Below are 19,276 nucleotides of genomic sequence, written 5' to 3'. Positions count from 1 at the left end.
TCTTTTCTTTTCATTAGCTTCATTTTTCTCTCTCATTTCACAAATATATGTGAGGTTGAGTTTTCTGTACATTTTATTTTGTTTTTTGCTTGTTTTTAAATTGTATCATACAAATTGTATTGTTCTCCAACTTGCTTTATTCCTCCTTGGTTTGGGTTTGGGATAACTGTAACTTTTATGTTTTTAAAACAATGCCAAAATGTAATGTACCATTTCAACCCAGCTTCTTAAATGGGTTGTTGGGCTTGCTTTTTATTTATTATATTTATTATTTTATTCCTTTATTGAAGATTAACATAATACAGAAAAAGTACACAAATATTAAGTGTGGAGCTGAGTGAATTTTTACAAAGTATACAAATCTGTGCAGCCACCATCCATGTTTAGATCTAAAGCCAGCACTTCTTACCTCTTCAGAAGCCCCTCCCAAGCATTCTTCACTCTCTGCTAACATGACCAGATTTTAGGTGCTCTTTGGATTCTTCCACTTGGTTGGCATGAAGGACTGATCACAGTGTCTGTATGTGAATCTGTGATTCAGTGTTGATTTAGTATAACACTGGTCTCAGAACCCCTTTATACTCTTAAAAATTATCAAGGGTTCCAAATGAGTTTTCATTTACATTTGTTGTAGCTAATGATATGTATTGTGTTAGAAATTAAAACTGAGAAAACTTTAAAACACAGAACAAACAAACACATATTAACCATCAGAGTGATGACACATTTATAAGTCATGTAGCCTCAGGAAAAGTACACATGTACGTAACAAAGGAATGAGAGTAATAAAAAGCCATGGTACTCACTATTATGAAAATGATTTGACCTCATGGGTTCTGTGAAAGAACCTCAGAGACTCCCAGGGGTTCCCCTAGACCATACTTTGAGAGTTGCTGGTTTAAAATGTGTATAAGTTATTTAAACTTTTGATTCAATGTCCTTACAGAGAACGTCAGGATGCAGATGGGCAAATGAAGGAGCTCCAGGATCAGCTCGAAGCAGAACAGTATTTCTCAGTAAGTTCAGACATGTTTCATTTGCAAATAGCAGAGTTTTGGATGGGATGTTCTATTTATACCATACAACTCATATAAAAAGATCAACTGGGTAAAAGAATGTAGGTAGTTTGAGAGAAATGTATTATCATTGCTAGAATAATAGTTCCAAGCACATACCATACTTGATGAAGCTGATTAACAGCATTGTTTTTTGAGGAAGAATATATTTTCATAATGCAAGAAATAAAATAAAATTATCATTTTAATAGTTGTGCTTTTTTGAGGTCAGTTTTTAAAATATGAAGTAGAAACTTCTGTTTTATTGATTTGAGCCAACATTTTTTTGTCTAAATTCTTAATGTTTTTCCTTGCCTCCTCATTCATTTTACCTATCTATGCTATTAAATAAGAAATAGCACTATGATATCCAGTTGAAAATCATGCTTCTTAATTATAAGCTGAACTTGTATTCATTAATCACCAGTTGATGACTAGAAAATAGGAAAGTTAATATTCATTTGCTCATGGACTTAACAGTAAGAAAATATTTTTATGTGTTCTCCTTTTTGTCTGGATAGCTTCTGAATGTAGAAGTAATATTTCTGATGATGATACACATTTCTGTTGTATTTTGCTATTTAGACCCTCTATAAAACACAAGTTAGGGAGCTTAAAGAAGAATGTGAAGAGAAGACCAAACTTGGTAAAGAATTACAGCAGAAGAAACAGGAATTACAGGATGAACGGTAATTATGAAACCCGTCTCTTTGTTCATAGCTGTATACTTTGCTCCTAGAACAATGCCTGGTAGTCACCAAATAAAAAATTATTGATGAAGTGAATTAGAGAAAAACTTTTACTTCATAGTGAAAACTGAACCATTAAAATAACATACTGCTAAAATGTAGGGACTCCTTGGCTGCCCAACTGGAGATCACCTTGACCAAAGCAGATTCTGAGCAACTGGCTCGTTCAATTGCTGAAGAACAATATTCTGATTTGGAAAAAGAGAAGATCATGAAAGAGCTGGAGATCAAAGAGATGATGGCTAGACACAAACAGGAACTTACTGAAAAAGATGCTACAATTGCATCTGTAAGTAAAATTCTTGGTGCTTTTTTGGATTATAATCAAATTGCTATATCTTAAATCTTCTTTAGACATACTAAGTGTCATAGATCTAAATGAAAAATTATATATGCTGACTACAAGATTTTTAATCTAGTTAACCATCAGCTTCTCAGTGTTGTTTGGCAGAGGAGCTTACTAAAAAACTACTTCCAGTCACTTCACCTGTTGATGAATTCAAAGTTAAAGAACCAAAGTGAAAGGGAAAATAACAAAGGTAGAAAACAATTTAAGTCATTTTTTTTCTTTTTAAACAGAGCTTAGTTCAGAAGAATCTTGAAACTACCATGAAAACAGTTCTATTCAGGTTGAAAAAATTGCAATAAAAATTTCAGAGAGAAGTCAAATATCAAGTAGATAGATTTACCCTATCAGTTAGCCAGACCTATTGAAATGCTGCAGTAATTAGAAAGTGTGGTATTAGAACAGGGATATTCAATCCTGTTCAGTGGAAATGAAAAGGGAAGCCAGAGAGATTTCTGCATATACCGGAACTTGGTATATATGGTGGTAGTGGCAGCATACAGTTCACTGGGAAAGGACACATTTCATAAATGGTTTTGGAATAACTATTTTTATGTGGAAAGGAAAAAAAATTAAATCCCCACCACACACAAAAGTAAATTCTAGCTATCTTAAGGACTAACTATAAAAAATAAAAATTTTAAGCTATTAGAAAAGAATCTAAAAGTTACATATGACAGCATAAATAAATGACAGAAAGGAAATATTTGTAATATGTTTATTAAACAAGGTGTTTGTCTCTAGAGTATATGTAGAATTTCTGCAATTCAGTAAGAAAGGATTAAACAATTTGGAAGAAAACTTAGCTAAAAGAGAAAACCTAAATATACAAGCACATACTTAACCTCACTATTGTTCAAGAAAAACCTTTGTAAAACAACTTTGAAATACCATTTCATACCCATCACATTAGCAGAAATTCAGTAGCTGACAATTTCAAGTGTCTGAAGAATGTCTAGAAGATGCCATTCTTATTCACTATGTGTATAGCAGCATAAATACATTAGCAAAAACTCAAATGTCCATGAATGAATGAATGGATACATTAAATGTGATAGAAGATGGAACTATTATGTCAGTTAAAATGAATTAGTTAGGTCTTTATTTTTATCAGCAATTTAATGCTTTAGTATGCTGTTGAGTGAAAACAATTACAGAAAGATAAATACAGTAAGATTGAAATTCACAGCCTGGCATGGTGGCTTGTGCCTGTCATTGCAGCACTTTGGGAGTCCAAGGTGGGAGGATTGCTTGAGCTCCAGGAGTTTGAGGCCATCCTGGGCAACAGAGTAAGACCCTGTTTCTACCGAAAACACACACATTTTAGCCAGGTGTGGTGGTTCATGCCTGTAGTCCCAGCTAGCTACTCATGGGGGCTGAAGTGGAAGGATCCTTTGAGCCTTGGAGGCTGAAGCAACAATGAGTGGTGATTGCACCATTGTGCTCCACCCTGGGCAACAGAGCTTGAGACCTTGTCTCCAAAAAGAGAAAAAAAAAGAAAATCACATAAAGGCACACTATGTTTTGTTTCATGTGTATGTAATGAAATAAAATCATGGGTCGAAAGGGGAAACACATAATCTATAATAAAACTTCCTTCAGGCCAATAAAACTTACTCATGCCTGTAAGTAATCCCAGTAGTGTAAGAGGCCTAGGCAGGCGATCACTTGAGGCCAGGAGTCTGAGACCAGCCTGACCAACATAGTGAAACCCCATCTTACTAAAAATACAAAAATTAGCCAGGTGTGGTGGGACATGCCTGTAATCCCAGGTACTCAGGAGGCTGAGGCATGAGAATCTCTTGAACCCAGGAGGCAGAGGTTTCAGTGAGCTGAGATTGCACCACTGCACTCCAGCCTGGGTGACAAAGCGAGACTCTGTCTCAAAAAAAAAAAAACAAACCCAATAACTTCCTTCAGGAAAGAAAAATAGGAATAGAATTTGAAAGGAATACCAAAGGCTGTCAACGTCTTCAGTAAAATTTAATTTTCCAAATGGTGTTCTATAAGAAATATTATAGTTTTTAAATTTGCTTATTCTGCATGGTTGGAATGCAGGACTTTGAATTTCCTTTTTTATTTGTTTTCCTCATTTTAAAAACTGCTAAGGATTTATGAGAGAAGGGCAAATTTTTGGCTTCCTAGTGTACATGTGAAGTCTGTTATAGTTAGCAATGTTTTCATCAAGGGTGAAGTTTGGTAAGGTAGTGCAAGGGCAAGAAGTATAGAGATGATTGTATTTAGAAAAATAAAAGATTTAGGCTGGGCGTGGTGGCTGACACCTGTAATCCCAACACTTTGGGAGGCCAAGGCGGACGGATCACCTGAGGTCAGGCGTTCGAGACCAGCCTGGCCAACTGGGTGAAACCCTGTCTCTCCTAAAAATACAAAAATTAGCCAGGCATGGTGGCACACGCCTGTAGTCCCAGCTACTCGGGAGGCTGAGGCAGGAGAATCACTTGAACCCAGGAGACAGAGGTTGCAGTGAGCCAAGAGAGCCGAGATCGCACGACTGCATTCCTGCCTGGGTGACAGAGTGAGACTCTGTCTCAAAAAAAGAAAAAAAGAAAAGAAAAGTAAGAGGTTTAACAATATTCTAGGATATTTCCCATTTGAATCATTGTTTTATAACATAAATTGTGTAAATTGGGATGTGATTTTTTTTCCTCTTTCATTTCTTAGCTTGAGGAAACTAATAGGACACTAACTAGTGATGTTGCCAATCTTGCGAATGAGAAAGAAGAATTAAATAACAAATTGAAAGATGTTCAAGAGCGTATGTATTAACAAAGAATGTTTATTTTTAATATACCTTACGTTTATCAGCTGCTATAATTATCAATGTAATTTTAACTTTTTTTCCATGTTTCAGAACTGTCAAGATTGAAAGATGAAGAAATAAGTGCAGCAGCCATTAAAGCACAGTTTGAGAAACAGCTATTAACAGAAAGAACACTCAAAACTCAAGTATGTATAATAAAATCTAAATACGATTTTGAATTTCGTCTCAGTTTATCTCTTTTATATTTTACTTTTAGGCATTACACATTGGTAGCAGTAGTCATCAAATGTACCAGTATTTGTGAAGTCACAATTATCTGGTTTTTGCCAGGTTAGGATAAGTTAGATTTGATTAATATTGTTCAATTCTATGTCTACTAAAATTTTTCTTAATTTTTCCTTTTGGAATCACATTCTCTTTCAATTTATCATTGTAATTTAGTATGTTTTTCTGCTTTTAAGAACTGTTGGGATTGACCATTTGCTGACAACCTGAAAAGGGTCAGTTAGTTCATTCTCTACCAACTCCTACAGTTGCATATGTACTGCATGAACGTGTCGGGTACTAGGTGCCCTTCACTGTTGGTGGACATAGGATATTTTATTAATATGATGCCATTGCAAAATGTTATTCATCCAGAATAAATGAAGAAAGGTCTGCCTATTAAAGTCTCTCTTAGAACTAAAAAGTCAAAATGGTAGAAAGCAACATCAGATCAATTTTATAAATACATATTTTTTTAATCTATAAATATTTTAAATTATAATTCTCAGAAGACACGAGTGAAAATCTAATGGAGCATTGCATGGAGAAGCATAATGACTAGTAAAGAAGATGTATTATTTGAATAATGTAGAAAGTGTTTCTTTGTAGCCCTGTGTGTAGGGAAGGAGAGTATTTGTGATTGTTTAACTTGTTGCTATTGATGAGATACTGAGAAACTGTAAATGTAATTTATTTTATTTATGTATTATACTTTTACATTTTTGAGGCTGTGAATAAGTTGGCTGAGATCATGAATCGAAAAGAACCTGTCAAACGTGGTAATGATACAGATGTGCGGAGAAAAGAGAAGGAGAATAGAAAGCTACATATGGAACTTAAATCTGAACGTGAGAAATTGACCCAGCAGATGATCAAATATCAGAAAGAACTGAATGAAATGCAGGCTGTAAGAATACTTTTTGGGCTCCATACTGAAGACTTCCTTTTGAGAAGTAGAATTATTTTCATGTCTGTGTTTTACTGGTTATAGACCATATCTATTTAATAATTGTTACCGAACCAAGAAGCAAAATGTTGAGGTATGTCACATCCAATTAACTTATGGTAATTAAATTTCTTACAGCAAATAGCTGAAGAGAGCCAGATTCGAATTGAACTGCAGATGACATTGGACAGTAAAGACAGTGACATTGAGCAGCTTCGGTCACAACTCCAAGCCTTGCATATTGGTCTGGATAGTTCCAGTATAGGCAGTGGACCAGGGGATGCTGAGGCGGATGATGGGTTTCCAGGTATGGATTTGCTTTCAGCCCTAATATTTGTCTTAAAGATAAATCAGTTGATTGTTTTAAGTCTTGTGACGGACTGCTCTGAAGGAAAAATGTTTGTAATTTCTTTAAGGGAAGACCTATTCCTTGGAGTAAGGATTCAAGTAACATTTCAAACTTACTTTATTTATTGATTTTTTTAATCAAAGTTTTTCATAAACATACAAAAGAAAAACTCCACATGTCTAGTTTTTAAATTATTATATTAGCTCTATTTTTAAGCTTTCATTTCATTTTCTTTTCTTTCTGCATTCTTACTTTTATGTTGGGTGTTTAGTTCATATCACTCAGTCACACACTATGGAATCCATGTCATTCACCTACCAACGTTCCTCTACTTCTCTCAATATTGCCACTAAGCCTTCCAGTTCTCACATGCTCCTTGACTCTGATTCTGACTCAGAAGAAGAATCTTTGCCTTACTTACCCATTTCATCGGAACCTAATGGTACAGGTGATATCCTGAAAATTTTTTCATCTTTGGGGTTTTTCCCACTACCCTTAATTTTTGTCCTTTTGAAATTTTTTTTATGTAACATTAACTAATAACCACTAACTCTAATATGTTGTTGTAGACTCACTCAGTTAAAAATAAACTGCTGCATGAATAAAGAATTTGTTTTTAAGGTGTTTTCTCATGGCATTGCTGTTATAATTGTTAGATGCCAACTTGCAAGAAATGGAGTAATATATAATATTGCTTAAGAGCGCATGGTTTCACTGCTTGTTTTAGCCATTTTCAACCAAGAAGAAATTCTTTCTGAAGTTTCATAACAAGAATGATGGTACAGAAAAAGTACTTGGACTGATTCAGAGGATATGCTTAGGGTTTTACTGAGTACTTACCGACATTGTCCTAGGTATATCTTCATAAGAAACATGAAAGAATTTGGCCCGATTGTTACCCTGAAAGAGATTATAATTTAAATGAAGAAACCAGAGAGTTTCTTCATTCAGAGTCAAAGAGTCAGCCATGTGTGATCTTTCAAGACTGCAGTTTCCTCATCTAAATTAGGGGAATAATTCCTGTTCTGTGTGGTTTTTGTGAGGATTAAAGAAAATTTATGTAAAGCATCCAGCACAGCTGATATATAAATGTTAAATAAATGATAGCTACTTTTACTATTAGAATAACTTATCCAAATGCTATTTCACTTACTTATTTCATTAAAAGGCATTGGTCAAATGTTATTAAAATAAATTCCAAGGATTCGTACACATTTCTTAATTGAGTTAGAATGCTACTGATCTTGATATTTTGGAATTTAGAATCTTTTGGTTATTTTGCTGCTTATTAACCAAATTTTATCTAAAATTTACATAATTGGCCAGGTGCAGTGGCTCACACCTATAATCCTAGCACTTTGGGAGGCTGAGGAGGACAGATTACCTGAGATCAAGAGTTTGAGACTAGCCTGGCCGACATGGTGAAACCCCATCTCTACTAGAAATACAAAAAGTAGCCGGGTGTGGTGGTGTGTGCCTATAATCCCAGCTACCTGGGAGGCCAAGGCAGGAGAATCACTGGAACCCGGGATACAGAGACTGCAGTGAGCTGAGATTATGCCACTATACCCCAGCCTGGGTGACAGAGTGAGACTCCATCTCAAAAAAAGAATAATAAAATTTACTTTATTTTATTATAGTTATTCTAAAAGCCCATTTTCTCTGAACATGTAATTATTAAAAATATTTACTCCTTGAAAATGTGTACTATATTGCCCTCTTCCAAAGGAAAAATAAAGGAGTCTAAGGCAGGTGTACCAGTGAGAATGGAGTTGCTGCTGCTGCCTCTTTTTTATTCTTGGCAACTTTTCTCCTGAATTTTACAAATGCATGAATTTAATTGATGGAATATTTGACTTTATAAAAGTATAAAATACCTGTTTCCAATATGATATAACCTGGCTTTTGTATTGCATAACTTTTTACTACTGATCCTGTACTATTACTGTATCCTAGATAATATATGGTGATAAATTCTAAAGGATATATTTTGTTTTGTAAATTTAATATTAAATGTTAAGTTCCTTGTTATCAAAACAGAATTGTTATTTTTATCCTCATATTGTGCTTATTTGTAGAATCAAGATTAGAAGGATGGCTTTCATTGCCTGTACGAAACAACACTAAGAAATTTGGATGGGTTAAAAAGGTAATTGGTACTTTGGAATATGAGTCTTTGTTTTTGTTTTAACTCCAGTCATTTGGCTTTTGTAGTTGTAGGCTATACATGACTGGTACTTTTGGACACAGAACTTATTTATACTTTAGGATTTGAAATGATATGATTTTATTTATCTTTGTAAAAAAATTTTTGTCCTCATCTTGTTAATAATAACACAGGTTTTATTGTTAGGAAATTGTAAGCCTGTTGATTTTGATACTTCTGCTGTTTTGTTGGAAAAAGAACTCTGAATATGGTTAAAAAAAAAAAAAAAAATCTATTTATTTTTTTTCCTCTCTTACTATGATCATTGATGTTATTATGTTTATTTTTGATAAGGTAACTAATGATACTGGATCCTAAAGCTAACTAAGTCCAAAAAATATTTTATTTTACTTCTCCCCACAATTTGCTTATTTAAAATATCTAGTAATATAAACAAAATTTATAGTTACTTTAAGGAAGACTTTCCTAAAAATATATTAAGTACTTTTTAGTTACTTAGTATTTTATGATTTTTATTGGTAATACAGAATTTATTTTCAAAGAAAATCAATAAATAAGGTATGTAAAAACTTGATTATTGATTTCTTTTCTCCCTGTTTTAACAGTATGTGATTGTAAGCAGTAAGAAGATTCTTTTCTATGACAGTGAACAAGATAAAGAACAATCTAATCCTTACATGGTTTTAGATATAGAGTAAGTGTTTTTATTAGAATATTTAGAAACCATATCTTATCTTTTAAAGTATGATAAGAGTAACAATTAATGCAATTTATTAGTCATAGTATAGCTTATAGTATAGCTCCTACTGTACTATTGTTACATTTTCTTGTGATCGCTTCATACAGATGAAAGTCTGGGATACAGGGTTAGCTAAAACATCTTTATTTCATGGGTCTTTGTTATTTTTTTAAACTAATTAGAAAATTTCTGACATCGAGGTTTCTAAAAATCTTAAATAATTATAGAATTAATAGAACAAAATATTCTATGAGTTCCTAACATGGGTCAAAGTAGTCAGTGTTTAACTTCTGACATAATTATAGAATAATTAATATATAATTTGATCCTTGGGTGATATGTTATTCCTTTATTCAAAATTTTTTATAGCAAGTTATTTCATGTCCGACCAGTTACACAGACAGATGTATATAGAGCAGATGCTAAAGAAATTCCAAGGATATTCCAGGTAAACATAGTTTTGTTTTTATTTGATTGGTTGGCATTGTTTTTTTTTTTTTTTTTCACATTTAGAAGTTCTCATATAATGGGACATATTAAATCTCTTCATTCTTTGACCCTCTTCAGGTTACCTTTCTGTTTCAGCCCCATTTAAAGATGGTTTGTTCCTTTGTGACTTTTGTGCTTAATTCTGTTTGGGAACGTCTTCATTCCTGTCTACATTTTACTTGTTAAAGCTTGTAGTGTTGTTTGTATCATGTTTCTGGTCTTTGCTATATTTTTTTTGTTTAAGGCTGGTTATGACTTTTATTAAGCATGAATTTTTTCCCTTCTGTTTTTGTTTTATTCTCAGCTCTCTAGAAATTATGAAGGTAAATTTTGTACCTCATAGCCCTTATACCTCCAATTTAAAGTGAGACCACATTCTTTACTACTTCATTTTAAAATTAGTCAGACCAACAATGAGTTATTGAGTTCCTTCTGTGTAAGAGCCATTGTGCTTGGTGTACTGTGTGAAAGTTGGCCCCTTGTTTATCATGTTTATTTGGGGTATAATACACATCCTTTCCTCTTTGTTTTCTCCCTCAACTCTCCAAATATAGAACTTTTAAAATGAAGCTGTACTTACAGTTGTTACCCAGTTTTCTGTTAAGCATTACAAAACACCAATTGGTATAATTGCTACATTTCTTCAAGTGATTGTTTTGAACAGTCCCTCCCAGAAAAACTTTCTAACACCTATGAAGTGCCCATTTACCTTTTGCTGACCTATTCTGATAGTGCTGCTAAAGCATGGGTGTTATAAAGAAAATAAGGAGGCAGCATTTGAACAGGAGCAGTTCTTTTGAAATGCGAACCAGTGACTGTCCGATGGCTTTTCCTACATAAGCTCTTGATTAAGCAGAATATGCTTAAGTTTGAACTTCAGATACATTTTCTTCTCTTTGAATAATTTAGGCTAATTTTATTTTACTTACACTATCAGAATTGTCACTACGTTAAAAATAATATGTTTCAAAATCATTTGTTGTTCTTTTGGCATTCATAGATTCTGTATGCCAATGAAGGAGAAAGTAAGAAGGAACAAGAATTTCCAGTGGAGCCAGTTGGAGAAAAATCGAATTATATTTGCCACAAGGGACATGAGTTTATTCCTACTCTTTATCATTTCCCAACCAACTGTGAGGCTTGTATGAAGCCCCTATGGCACATGTTTAAGCCTCCTCCTGCTTTGGAGTGCCGCCGTTGCCATATTAAGTGTCATAAAGATCACATGGACAGAAAGGAGGAGATTATAGCACCTTGCAAAGGTAGATGGTAAATTACTTGCTTCATCAATATTGGTTATGTTCAGATCATTTTAAGCACCTTAATTTTCTTTTCAAATTTTTCTTTATAGTGTATTATGATATTTCAACGGCAAAGAATCTGTTATTACTAGCAAATTCTACAGAAGAGCAGCAGAAGTGGGTTAGTCGGTTGGTGAAAAAGATACCTAAAAAGCCCCCAGCTCCAGACCCTTTTGCGCGATCATCTCCTAGAACATCAATGAAGATACAGCAAAACCAGTCTATTAGACGTCCAAGTCGACAGCTTGCCCCAAACAAACCTAGGTAATAAATTAAAATGTGGTAAAAAAATTGAAAGTACTAAAATATTTTGTAATTTATATTCAAACTGCAGATTTTCCTAATTAGTTTTCCTTTACTTGGTATTTTAGTGAACCATGGAATACCAAATGTTTGGAACTGTTTTAATATGCATGTCATATTCATCAATTCAGATGAAAGTAATATAAATTTATTTACTAAATCACACAGTAAATCAACCAAAAATCTTTAAAGATTTTTGTTGTGTTTATTTGTACAGTAAATCCTCACTTAACATTGTCCATAGGTTCTTAGAATCTGCAACTTTAAGCAAAACAGTGTACAGCAGGTCCTCAAATTAAGTTGTTTCCTTCCAAGTTGTTTTGTTAAAACCTTGATGAGAAAAGAAAGGTTTGTTATGTTTTATTTAGCTTAAAGCCTCACTTTTCAAGAACCTGTCGATGATGTCAAGTGAGGGCTTACTGTATAATGATACTATATTCAGCTTTTATAAGCACTAATTTAATGACTTAAAAGATAGAGTTAACATTGTACACAAACCTCACATTGTCAAGTGCACACACTGTGTTTCATATTACAAGCTTTTATTATGTTAGGTGACTTGGGAGGCAGGTCTAAAATCAGCTTAAGATTTAAATCAAATCTATAAATTTAAAACAGTAACTTGAGTGTGATTTTAATAGCAACATAGACCAGCTTTAAAAATGCAAATACTCACTAATGGGTAAAGTGGCCATTCCTTGGAATTGAGGTAGAGTTAGGAAAATGGAGTAAAGTCAGGGATGATCGTTATGCACAAAAACACTTTGATGGAGCCATTTTCAGATAGCTTCTTGAAAGTCCTTTAGTTAAATATCTTGATTCACAATAGCCATTTCTTGGCTTACTAACAACTTAAGCATTTATAAACATTGCTAGCAATCTATTGAACATGAAATGAACACAGAATTCGGTTAGCTAAAGGAAAAAGCATATACTTTGATTAGGTATCTAATTTCAGGTATCCTTTTTGTCACCTAACACGGGACCTTCAGTATATGAATATTGATGTGCATTGGCTGTATGGTCAGAAATCTTATTCTAACCACAAACATCTTATATGACACTTTCTTGAAACTAATCTCTCAAGGAAATAATTTAGAATAACAAAGGTATAATTGGTGTTTCAGCAGTGAAAATGTTGAATATTTTGTGTGAGGTATGATAAAACTAAACAAAATTAGTGATTATTGATAGAAATTAAGCTAAAGAAACTCAGAACTCAGAGACACTGAAGGCCATTTCATGTGCCTTCTGTAAAACATCTGAAAATTAAATTCCTATTATTAATAATGTAGAACTATTAATACTTAAATGGTATTTTAATGCCTTATAGTATATAGTGATTTCAGGTTCTAAAGTACTTCTCTATGTATTCTTTTCTCTCATTTAACTTCTTATATATTATCTCATTTGCTCTTTAAAATGGTCCTGTGGAATAGAATAGGTACTGTTATCTTTGTTTTTGATTAAGAATCCAGAAGGGGTTTGTTTAGATCTAGAACTATAACAACTCCAAATATCCTTTTGATATATTTTTCTTTTGTGCTATTTGACACATTAATGATTTCGCTATATATAGTAACATATATGGAATTAGTTTATGAGGCATGCTCCCAATTGTGTAACAGGACTTAAAAATACCTTCCTTTTCCAGTCTAAATCAGCATTGTGGTCTATTGGAAAGTACATTTACTTTTGATTTTTGTTACTTTTTTTTTTTAATTTAACTTCTGGCCTTGCCCTTTGAATCATTCTTCATTGATTTTTATTTTTTTAATACATTTTGTGGGGTTTTCTTTGTTTGTTTGTTTGTTTTTTTGAGATGGAGTCTCAGTCTGTCAACCTGGCTGGAGTGCAGTAGCACAATCTCAGCTCACTGCAGCCTGCGCCTCCCAGGTTCAAGCGATTCTCCTGCCTCAGCCTCTCGAGTAGCTGGGATAACAGGCACATGCCACCATGCCCAGCTAATTTTTTTGTAAAAAATACATTTTGTCATAGCAACGGTAAGTAGTAGGGATTTCTTTCTGTCACATCAGCATGTAAATAAAACTGACTGTAAAATGTATAGTGTATATTTTGTGAAAAAATTTATTCAAGATTCTTTGAAATTCTAAAGATAATAATGGTCATATTGATAATATAATTTGGATTTTGTTGTACCTCTGCAACATTATTTCCATTGTTTTTGGCATTTGAGTCTCCCTTGCTTCATGTACTCATAGCATTATATATTTATTTCTTACATGAATCAATCAACCTGCATTATTATTATTATTATTATTATTATTATTATTATTATTTTGAGGTGGGGTCTTACTCTGTTGCCTAGGCTGGAGTGCAGTGGCATGATCACAGCTCACTGCAGCCTTGACCTCCTGGGCCCAAGTGATTATTCTCCCACCTCAGCCTTCCAAAGTAGCTGGGAGCACATACATGCACCATGACACCTGGCTAATTTTTGTTGGTTTGTTTTGTTTTGTAGAGATGGGGGTCTCCCTATGTTGCTCAAACTTCTGACCTTAAGCAATCCCTCCACCTTGGCCTCCCAAAGTGCTTGGGATTACAAGCATGAACCGCCACGCTTGGCTGGGATTCCATTTTGAATGTCACGTTTTAAGAGTCACATATACAAATGGAAGGGTATATAGATGAGAATAACAGAGGTTGCAGTATGTCATTTGAAAATATTATACATACGTAGCAAGTGAAGGAACTGAGGATATTTTGTTTTCTAAAGAAATTATTTGAAAGTATGGGAGATCATAAATAGCACTAAATAGTTAAAGACCTTTTCCTTGGAAGATGTATTAGAAGAAAAACCAGTCAGAGAGGCAAATTGTAAATCTCATTGGATAGCATAGTTCTAAGGAGGAATCGAGACTCAGGCTGGATGGCTTTTAACATTCTACTGGACTAAAGCACATTCACAAATGGGTGGAACTAGTAAAGGATCATCCAAGAAAACAGGCCCAGAATTGCTGGTATATCTCAGTAGTGATCTAATATCTAGCTCTTCATTTGAGTTTGTTTAATGTTAGTCTTAGCATTAGTCAGTCTAGCTTTAGTTGAAGTAATTTGACCTGTTATCCTTCTTAAGACAAATTTTGGCTTTGTTAGATATGTCAAATATATATTTGAGTGTATGTTTGTTAGATACATCAAATATATAGTGAACCCATAAATGTTCACTTAACCATTTTTTGGTAACTTTTCCTCAGTGTCTTTCTTTATGGTCACCTGCACCATTACATCTTTTCTTTTTGTTGTTGTTTGTTTGTTTGTGAAATGGAGTCTTGCTCTGTCACCCAGCTGGAGTGCAGTGGCGTGATCTTGGTTCACCGCAACCTTCACCTCCCGGGTTCAAGCAATTCTCCTGTCTCAGCCTTCCGAGTAGCTGGGATTACAGGCACGTACCACCACACCCAGCTAAATTTTGCATTTTTAGTAGAGACAGGGTTTCACCATGCTGGCCAGGCTGGTCTCGAACTCCGGACCTCAGGTGATCCCCCTGCCTTGGCTTCCCAAAGTGCTGGGATTACAGATGTGAGCCACCGTGCCTGGCCTCATTACATCTTTTCTTTAGCTTGACAGTCCTGATTCTGATTCTCCTCTTAACTCTGTTTTCAGCACTTCCTTTTTTCTATAGTAGTGAAGTTTATTACAGTGATAGATAAGTGTTAGCTATTATTATACTAATTTATCCTCAGAAACACCCTGTGAGGTAGCTATTAATATATCTCCATTTAACAGATGAAGAAACTAAGGCACAGAAAGATTCTGTCCCCAAGGTCACACAGCTAATAAGTGGCAGAGCCATGATTTTAGATCCAGATATTCTAGTTCTGGAGCCTGGACTTGGAACTGAAGTAGTAACTGCCTCATGGTGATAAGAGTAGAACTTAATTGACAGTTCATAAAAATAATGTGTAGAAATGCTATTCTACAGGAATGTTTTCTCGGTACTTTTGAATAAAAATTAAAATGCCATGCTGGAAAAGTAGGAAATTTGTGAATAAAATGCTAATTTTTGATGAAGACAATTTGGGGATTATTTCAATGCAAGACAGAAATACATCAGACTGTCTAGAGGGCATTTCTCTTTAATTTTCTTTTAAAGATCTTTTTTTAAAAAAAATGGAGTATTTAATGCATGCAGAAAAGTATAAAGCAAAAATGCAACAAATGCTCATTTATCAAGTTTTAAGAAGTAAAACATGGCAACACAGTGAAAACTTTCAGGGAGGAGGTAGTTATTGTGCCATTATTATCTTATCTTTGTTCTTATCATTTCTAAATGGTAGAAAGTTAACAAACTACTTGGGGAAATAATGAAGTTATAAACAATTTGAAGCGTCAAAAATAAATCCATAGATGAAGTAGTAAAAATAGATGAATATATACCTGATCTTGAATTGGAGAAGAACTTCTAAAGAATAAAAGAAAACAAAGAAGATCAACTGTCCCAAAATTAAGGCCTTGTAAATTTTAAAAACACCGTGTATTTACAGAATATATAAGAAAAATGAGTTGGTATCTTCACATATGAAAAGTTCTTAGAAATCATTGAGAAAAAAGATTGCCTTATTCCCATACAAAATTAAGAGGGGGCATGCAGGCATTATTATGGAAATAGCTGTTAAATGTAAATAATTGATCAGCCTGATTACAGTAGTTCCCGTTTATCTCAAGGGAGATATATTCCAAGACCCCCAGTGGATGCCTGAAACCACAAATAGTACTGGACCTACACATGCCATTTTTTAAAAATCTGATAGTGACTAACAGGCATGGATATGCTGGACAAAGGGATGACTCACATCCCAGGCAGGACAGAGTGGGATGGCATAAGATTTCATCACGCTCTTCAGAATGTTGTGCCGTTTAAAAGTTCTAAATGGTTTTGAAGTTTTCCATTCAATATTTTAAGACTGTGGTTCACCACTGGTAACTGGAAACCATGGAAAGTGAAAACAAGGATATGGAGGAAGTACTGTATTAAACAAAGAAATTAACATAAATTAAAACTATAACATAAAACCTTTCTTCACCGGCCAAACTGGCAAGGGTTAAGAAACTTAGCAAGATGAAGAAATGGGCACTCTTGTGGACTGCTGGTAGAACTCCAAATTAAATGCACCCTTTCTGAAGCATCTTTGACAATAAGTTTCACAGGCCTTAACTATCCCTGTCGATCAGTTAATGGTGGAGACAGTCAAGCAAACAGGCAACTACAGTACTATGTAAAATGCTGTTTATAATAGAGGCATGAACAGAGCACTGGGGGAGACAGGGAAGCATGGAGAATTCTGCTTGAGGACATTACGAAAGATGTCAAACAATGGACGATGGATAATTTTACAGGCAAGCAAATAAGGGAAAGTAAGTTCCAGGCAAAATGTCATGTGCAGAGGTACGAAGTCATCAGAATTACATATGTATTTGTAATTTTGTGTTGGACTGGGGTTGGGAGAAGGCAAGGGCAGGGAGTGGGAAAAGATGATTTGACCCTGGAGAGAAAGTCTGAACCCAACTGAAAAGTTCCATGTACCCTGTGCTCAGGAGTTTTGATTTTTTTCTGTAAGTAGAAGTCTTTGAATAAGGGATCGGTATGTTCAGGCTTAATAAGATCCTAAACTGAGTACTTGACAATGAAAATGAAGAAAATAAACCTGGATTTGGAAATAAACCTGGATTCAGAAAGATTTCTTCCACTGAAATAACTAGAATTAGATGACTGATTTGAAGGGGATGCGGGAGAGGGTGTAAGGGAAGTCTTGTCATGCACTGCACTCATATCTAGCGACTGGACTTTTAAATTTGAGATTGTGACACTGAAACACACTTCAAAGGTTTTGAAGGATATACAATGCAGCTTTCTCCTAACATATGCTAAGCCTGAGGCTTGGATACCCTGGAAGGTCTGCTGGTCTGTCTCCCAAGCAATACAGCTGAAAACATAGCTAGAAATTACATTATATGTAAGTCTAGAAAAATGAGTGTATGTCAGATTGTGATATGTGTTGAGTAAGTAATTATATCTGTTCGTGTGTTTTCTCAAATATTGTTGTATGTTCAGCACATTTTAAAAGACTAATTTGAGTCACTATGTTTACTTTTTAGAGGAATCATCCATTAGCCTATTCTGTCAGTGTTTCTCAAAGTTAACCAGCTGTTATTCAGAAATCACCTCAGGTTTTTTAGTTGAAAATGCAAATATTTGGGCCCCTCTTCATTCATATCCAGATCTCTTAGAATGAGACCTGAGAATATGCCTTATAAATAGCAGTAGGTAAATCATATAAAGTTTAAGAACCAATGACATAGTGATAGGTGAGACTTTGGGGACCAGACAAGTTCCTTGGCACAAATTGATTCATGACCACCACAGTTATAAAAATGAAAAGTTACTCCTATCTTTAAAAACAAAGATGATAGCAATATTAGTTTAGCTTACTGGTTTAGAAAGAAAAGACCACATATATCCCAACTGTAAGTCCAATTTAGCCAGGATGAGTTGCTAATACTACTTGTATACCTGTGGCTTTTCCCTTGTCCCTAGTTTTTCATATGCAGGACAAAGCTCTTGGTGACACATTGAGCACACAGGGTCCCGCTGGACTTCAGAAAGCTGCTTTCTTACTATATTACCCCCTTTCCCCCACAGTTTTTGGTGCTATGATGAAAAAAATGTGAGCTGACATTCCCTTCACTTTGGTGAGGGGAACACTGACGATGGTGCTTTTCTAATTCTCAAATCAAACTGGGCGTCAGCATGGTGACATGTTTATCTGGGGTATGGGAGTGAGGAGGGAGAAGCAGATTGTTTCTTATTATCCCAAATATGATCTCTGTCTTCCAATCTCTGGAAAGTGTACTTGGCCAATGTGATTATATGCATTTACTTATAAAAGGCAGTTTTCCTGTGTACATCCATCTTAATTTTAATCACGTTATCCAGGAAAGGAAAGTTAAAACGCTTACAGCACAAAGTATGATTTCTAAGTCATAACATTAAGTTACAATTTCTAAAAAGTGTTAGAGTATAAATTTATAAACCTCCTATTGCAGATTGCTTGATTTGGCATTTAAAGACTGGGATTGGTCATTTGATGATGTTGATGGTGGTGGTGATGATGATGACGATGTTTTTGATTTCTGAAGAAATAAATGGGGTAAATCAAAAAATGGAAAATCAGTTATTTTAGTACTTCAACATAGCGCATGTGGTTTGCACTTGGGCTTTATTTTTTATTTTTGAGACTTTATTAAGTTGCTTTTAATAGTATATAGTTAAAAAGTAGTCTTCAAAAAGTTGCTAACTGAAATCTACATGTTAAGTATAAAAGTGAAATGCTATGTTCAGATTCTTTATTGGCTATACATTTTTAATACAGTTGGAATTATAATTTATCTTAGGAATGAGACATAGAAATCACAAAAGGAGTTAATTCTCATACATTCTGTTCATTATGAAGGAGCCATATTCGGAAGAGAAATAAAATGTACAATGTTTTCAGGTTCCTACAACTATATTAGTTTGTGAACATAGCATGGGACGCCTTTCTCCCACCATCTCTCTCCTCTTATTTCCAACTTGCAAGAATTGAAAGCATAAAAACTTTATAAGTCTAATAAGTGCTATGAAATAGCTATTTCTGATTTGGCTTTTTTGTGTGTGATGCTGTGAAATGTTTGCTTTATGAGAATTTAATGTTATCCGTGCTGAAGAGTATCAGTGATATGCTGTGAGAATTGTGCTTCTAGAAAATGTAAAATAGTTTGGTTA

At 34.3% G+C, this 19,276-nt stretch overlaps 1 protein-coding gene across 1 annotated transcript in view; it reads left to right on the top strand.

The window, feature by feature from the left end:
- ROCK2 (Rho associated coiled-coil containing protein kinase 2) overlaps positions 1-19,276 on the top strand; it is a 151,440-nt gene that overhangs the window by 128,892 nt on the left and 3,272 nt on the right. The window contains exons 21-33 of the mRNA XM_012438823.3: positions 947-1,016; positions 1,641-1,744; positions 1,907-2,093; positions 4,833-4,926; positions 5,023-5,117; positions 5,924-6,103; positions 6,281-6,449; positions 8,570-8,640; positions 9,264-9,352; positions 9,767-9,845; positions 10,887-11,148; positions 11,238-11,451; positions 18,559-18,662. Of these exons, the coding sequence (XP_012294246.2) occupies positions 947-1,016; positions 1,641-1,744; positions 1,907-2,093; positions 4,833-4,926; positions 5,023-5,117; positions 5,924-6,103; positions 6,281-6,449; positions 8,570-8,640; positions 9,264-9,352; positions 9,767-9,845; positions 10,887-11,148; positions 11,238-11,451; positions 18,559-18,649 (1,705 nt within the window). The 3' untranslated portion in view covers positions 18,650-18,662. The remainder of the gene's footprint in view (positions 1-946; positions 1,017-1,640; positions 1,745-1,906; positions 2,094-4,832; positions 4,927-5,022; positions 5,118-5,923; positions 6,104-6,280; positions 6,450-8,569; positions 8,641-9,263; positions 9,353-9,766; positions 9,846-10,886; positions 11,149-11,237; positions 11,452-18,558; positions 18,663-19,276) is intronic.

This window comes from Aotus nancymaae, unplaced genomic scaffold, assembly GCF_030222135.1.
Source record: "Aotus nancymaae isolate 86718 unplaced genomic scaffold, 86718_ANA_hifiasm-v0.15.2.pri h1tg000057l, whole genome shotgun sequence".
Lineage (NCBI taxonomy): Eukaryota > Metazoa > Chordata > Mammalia > Primates > Aotidae > Aotus > Aotus nancymaae.
This window is presented reverse-complemented; position numbering and strand designations above follow the sequence as displayed.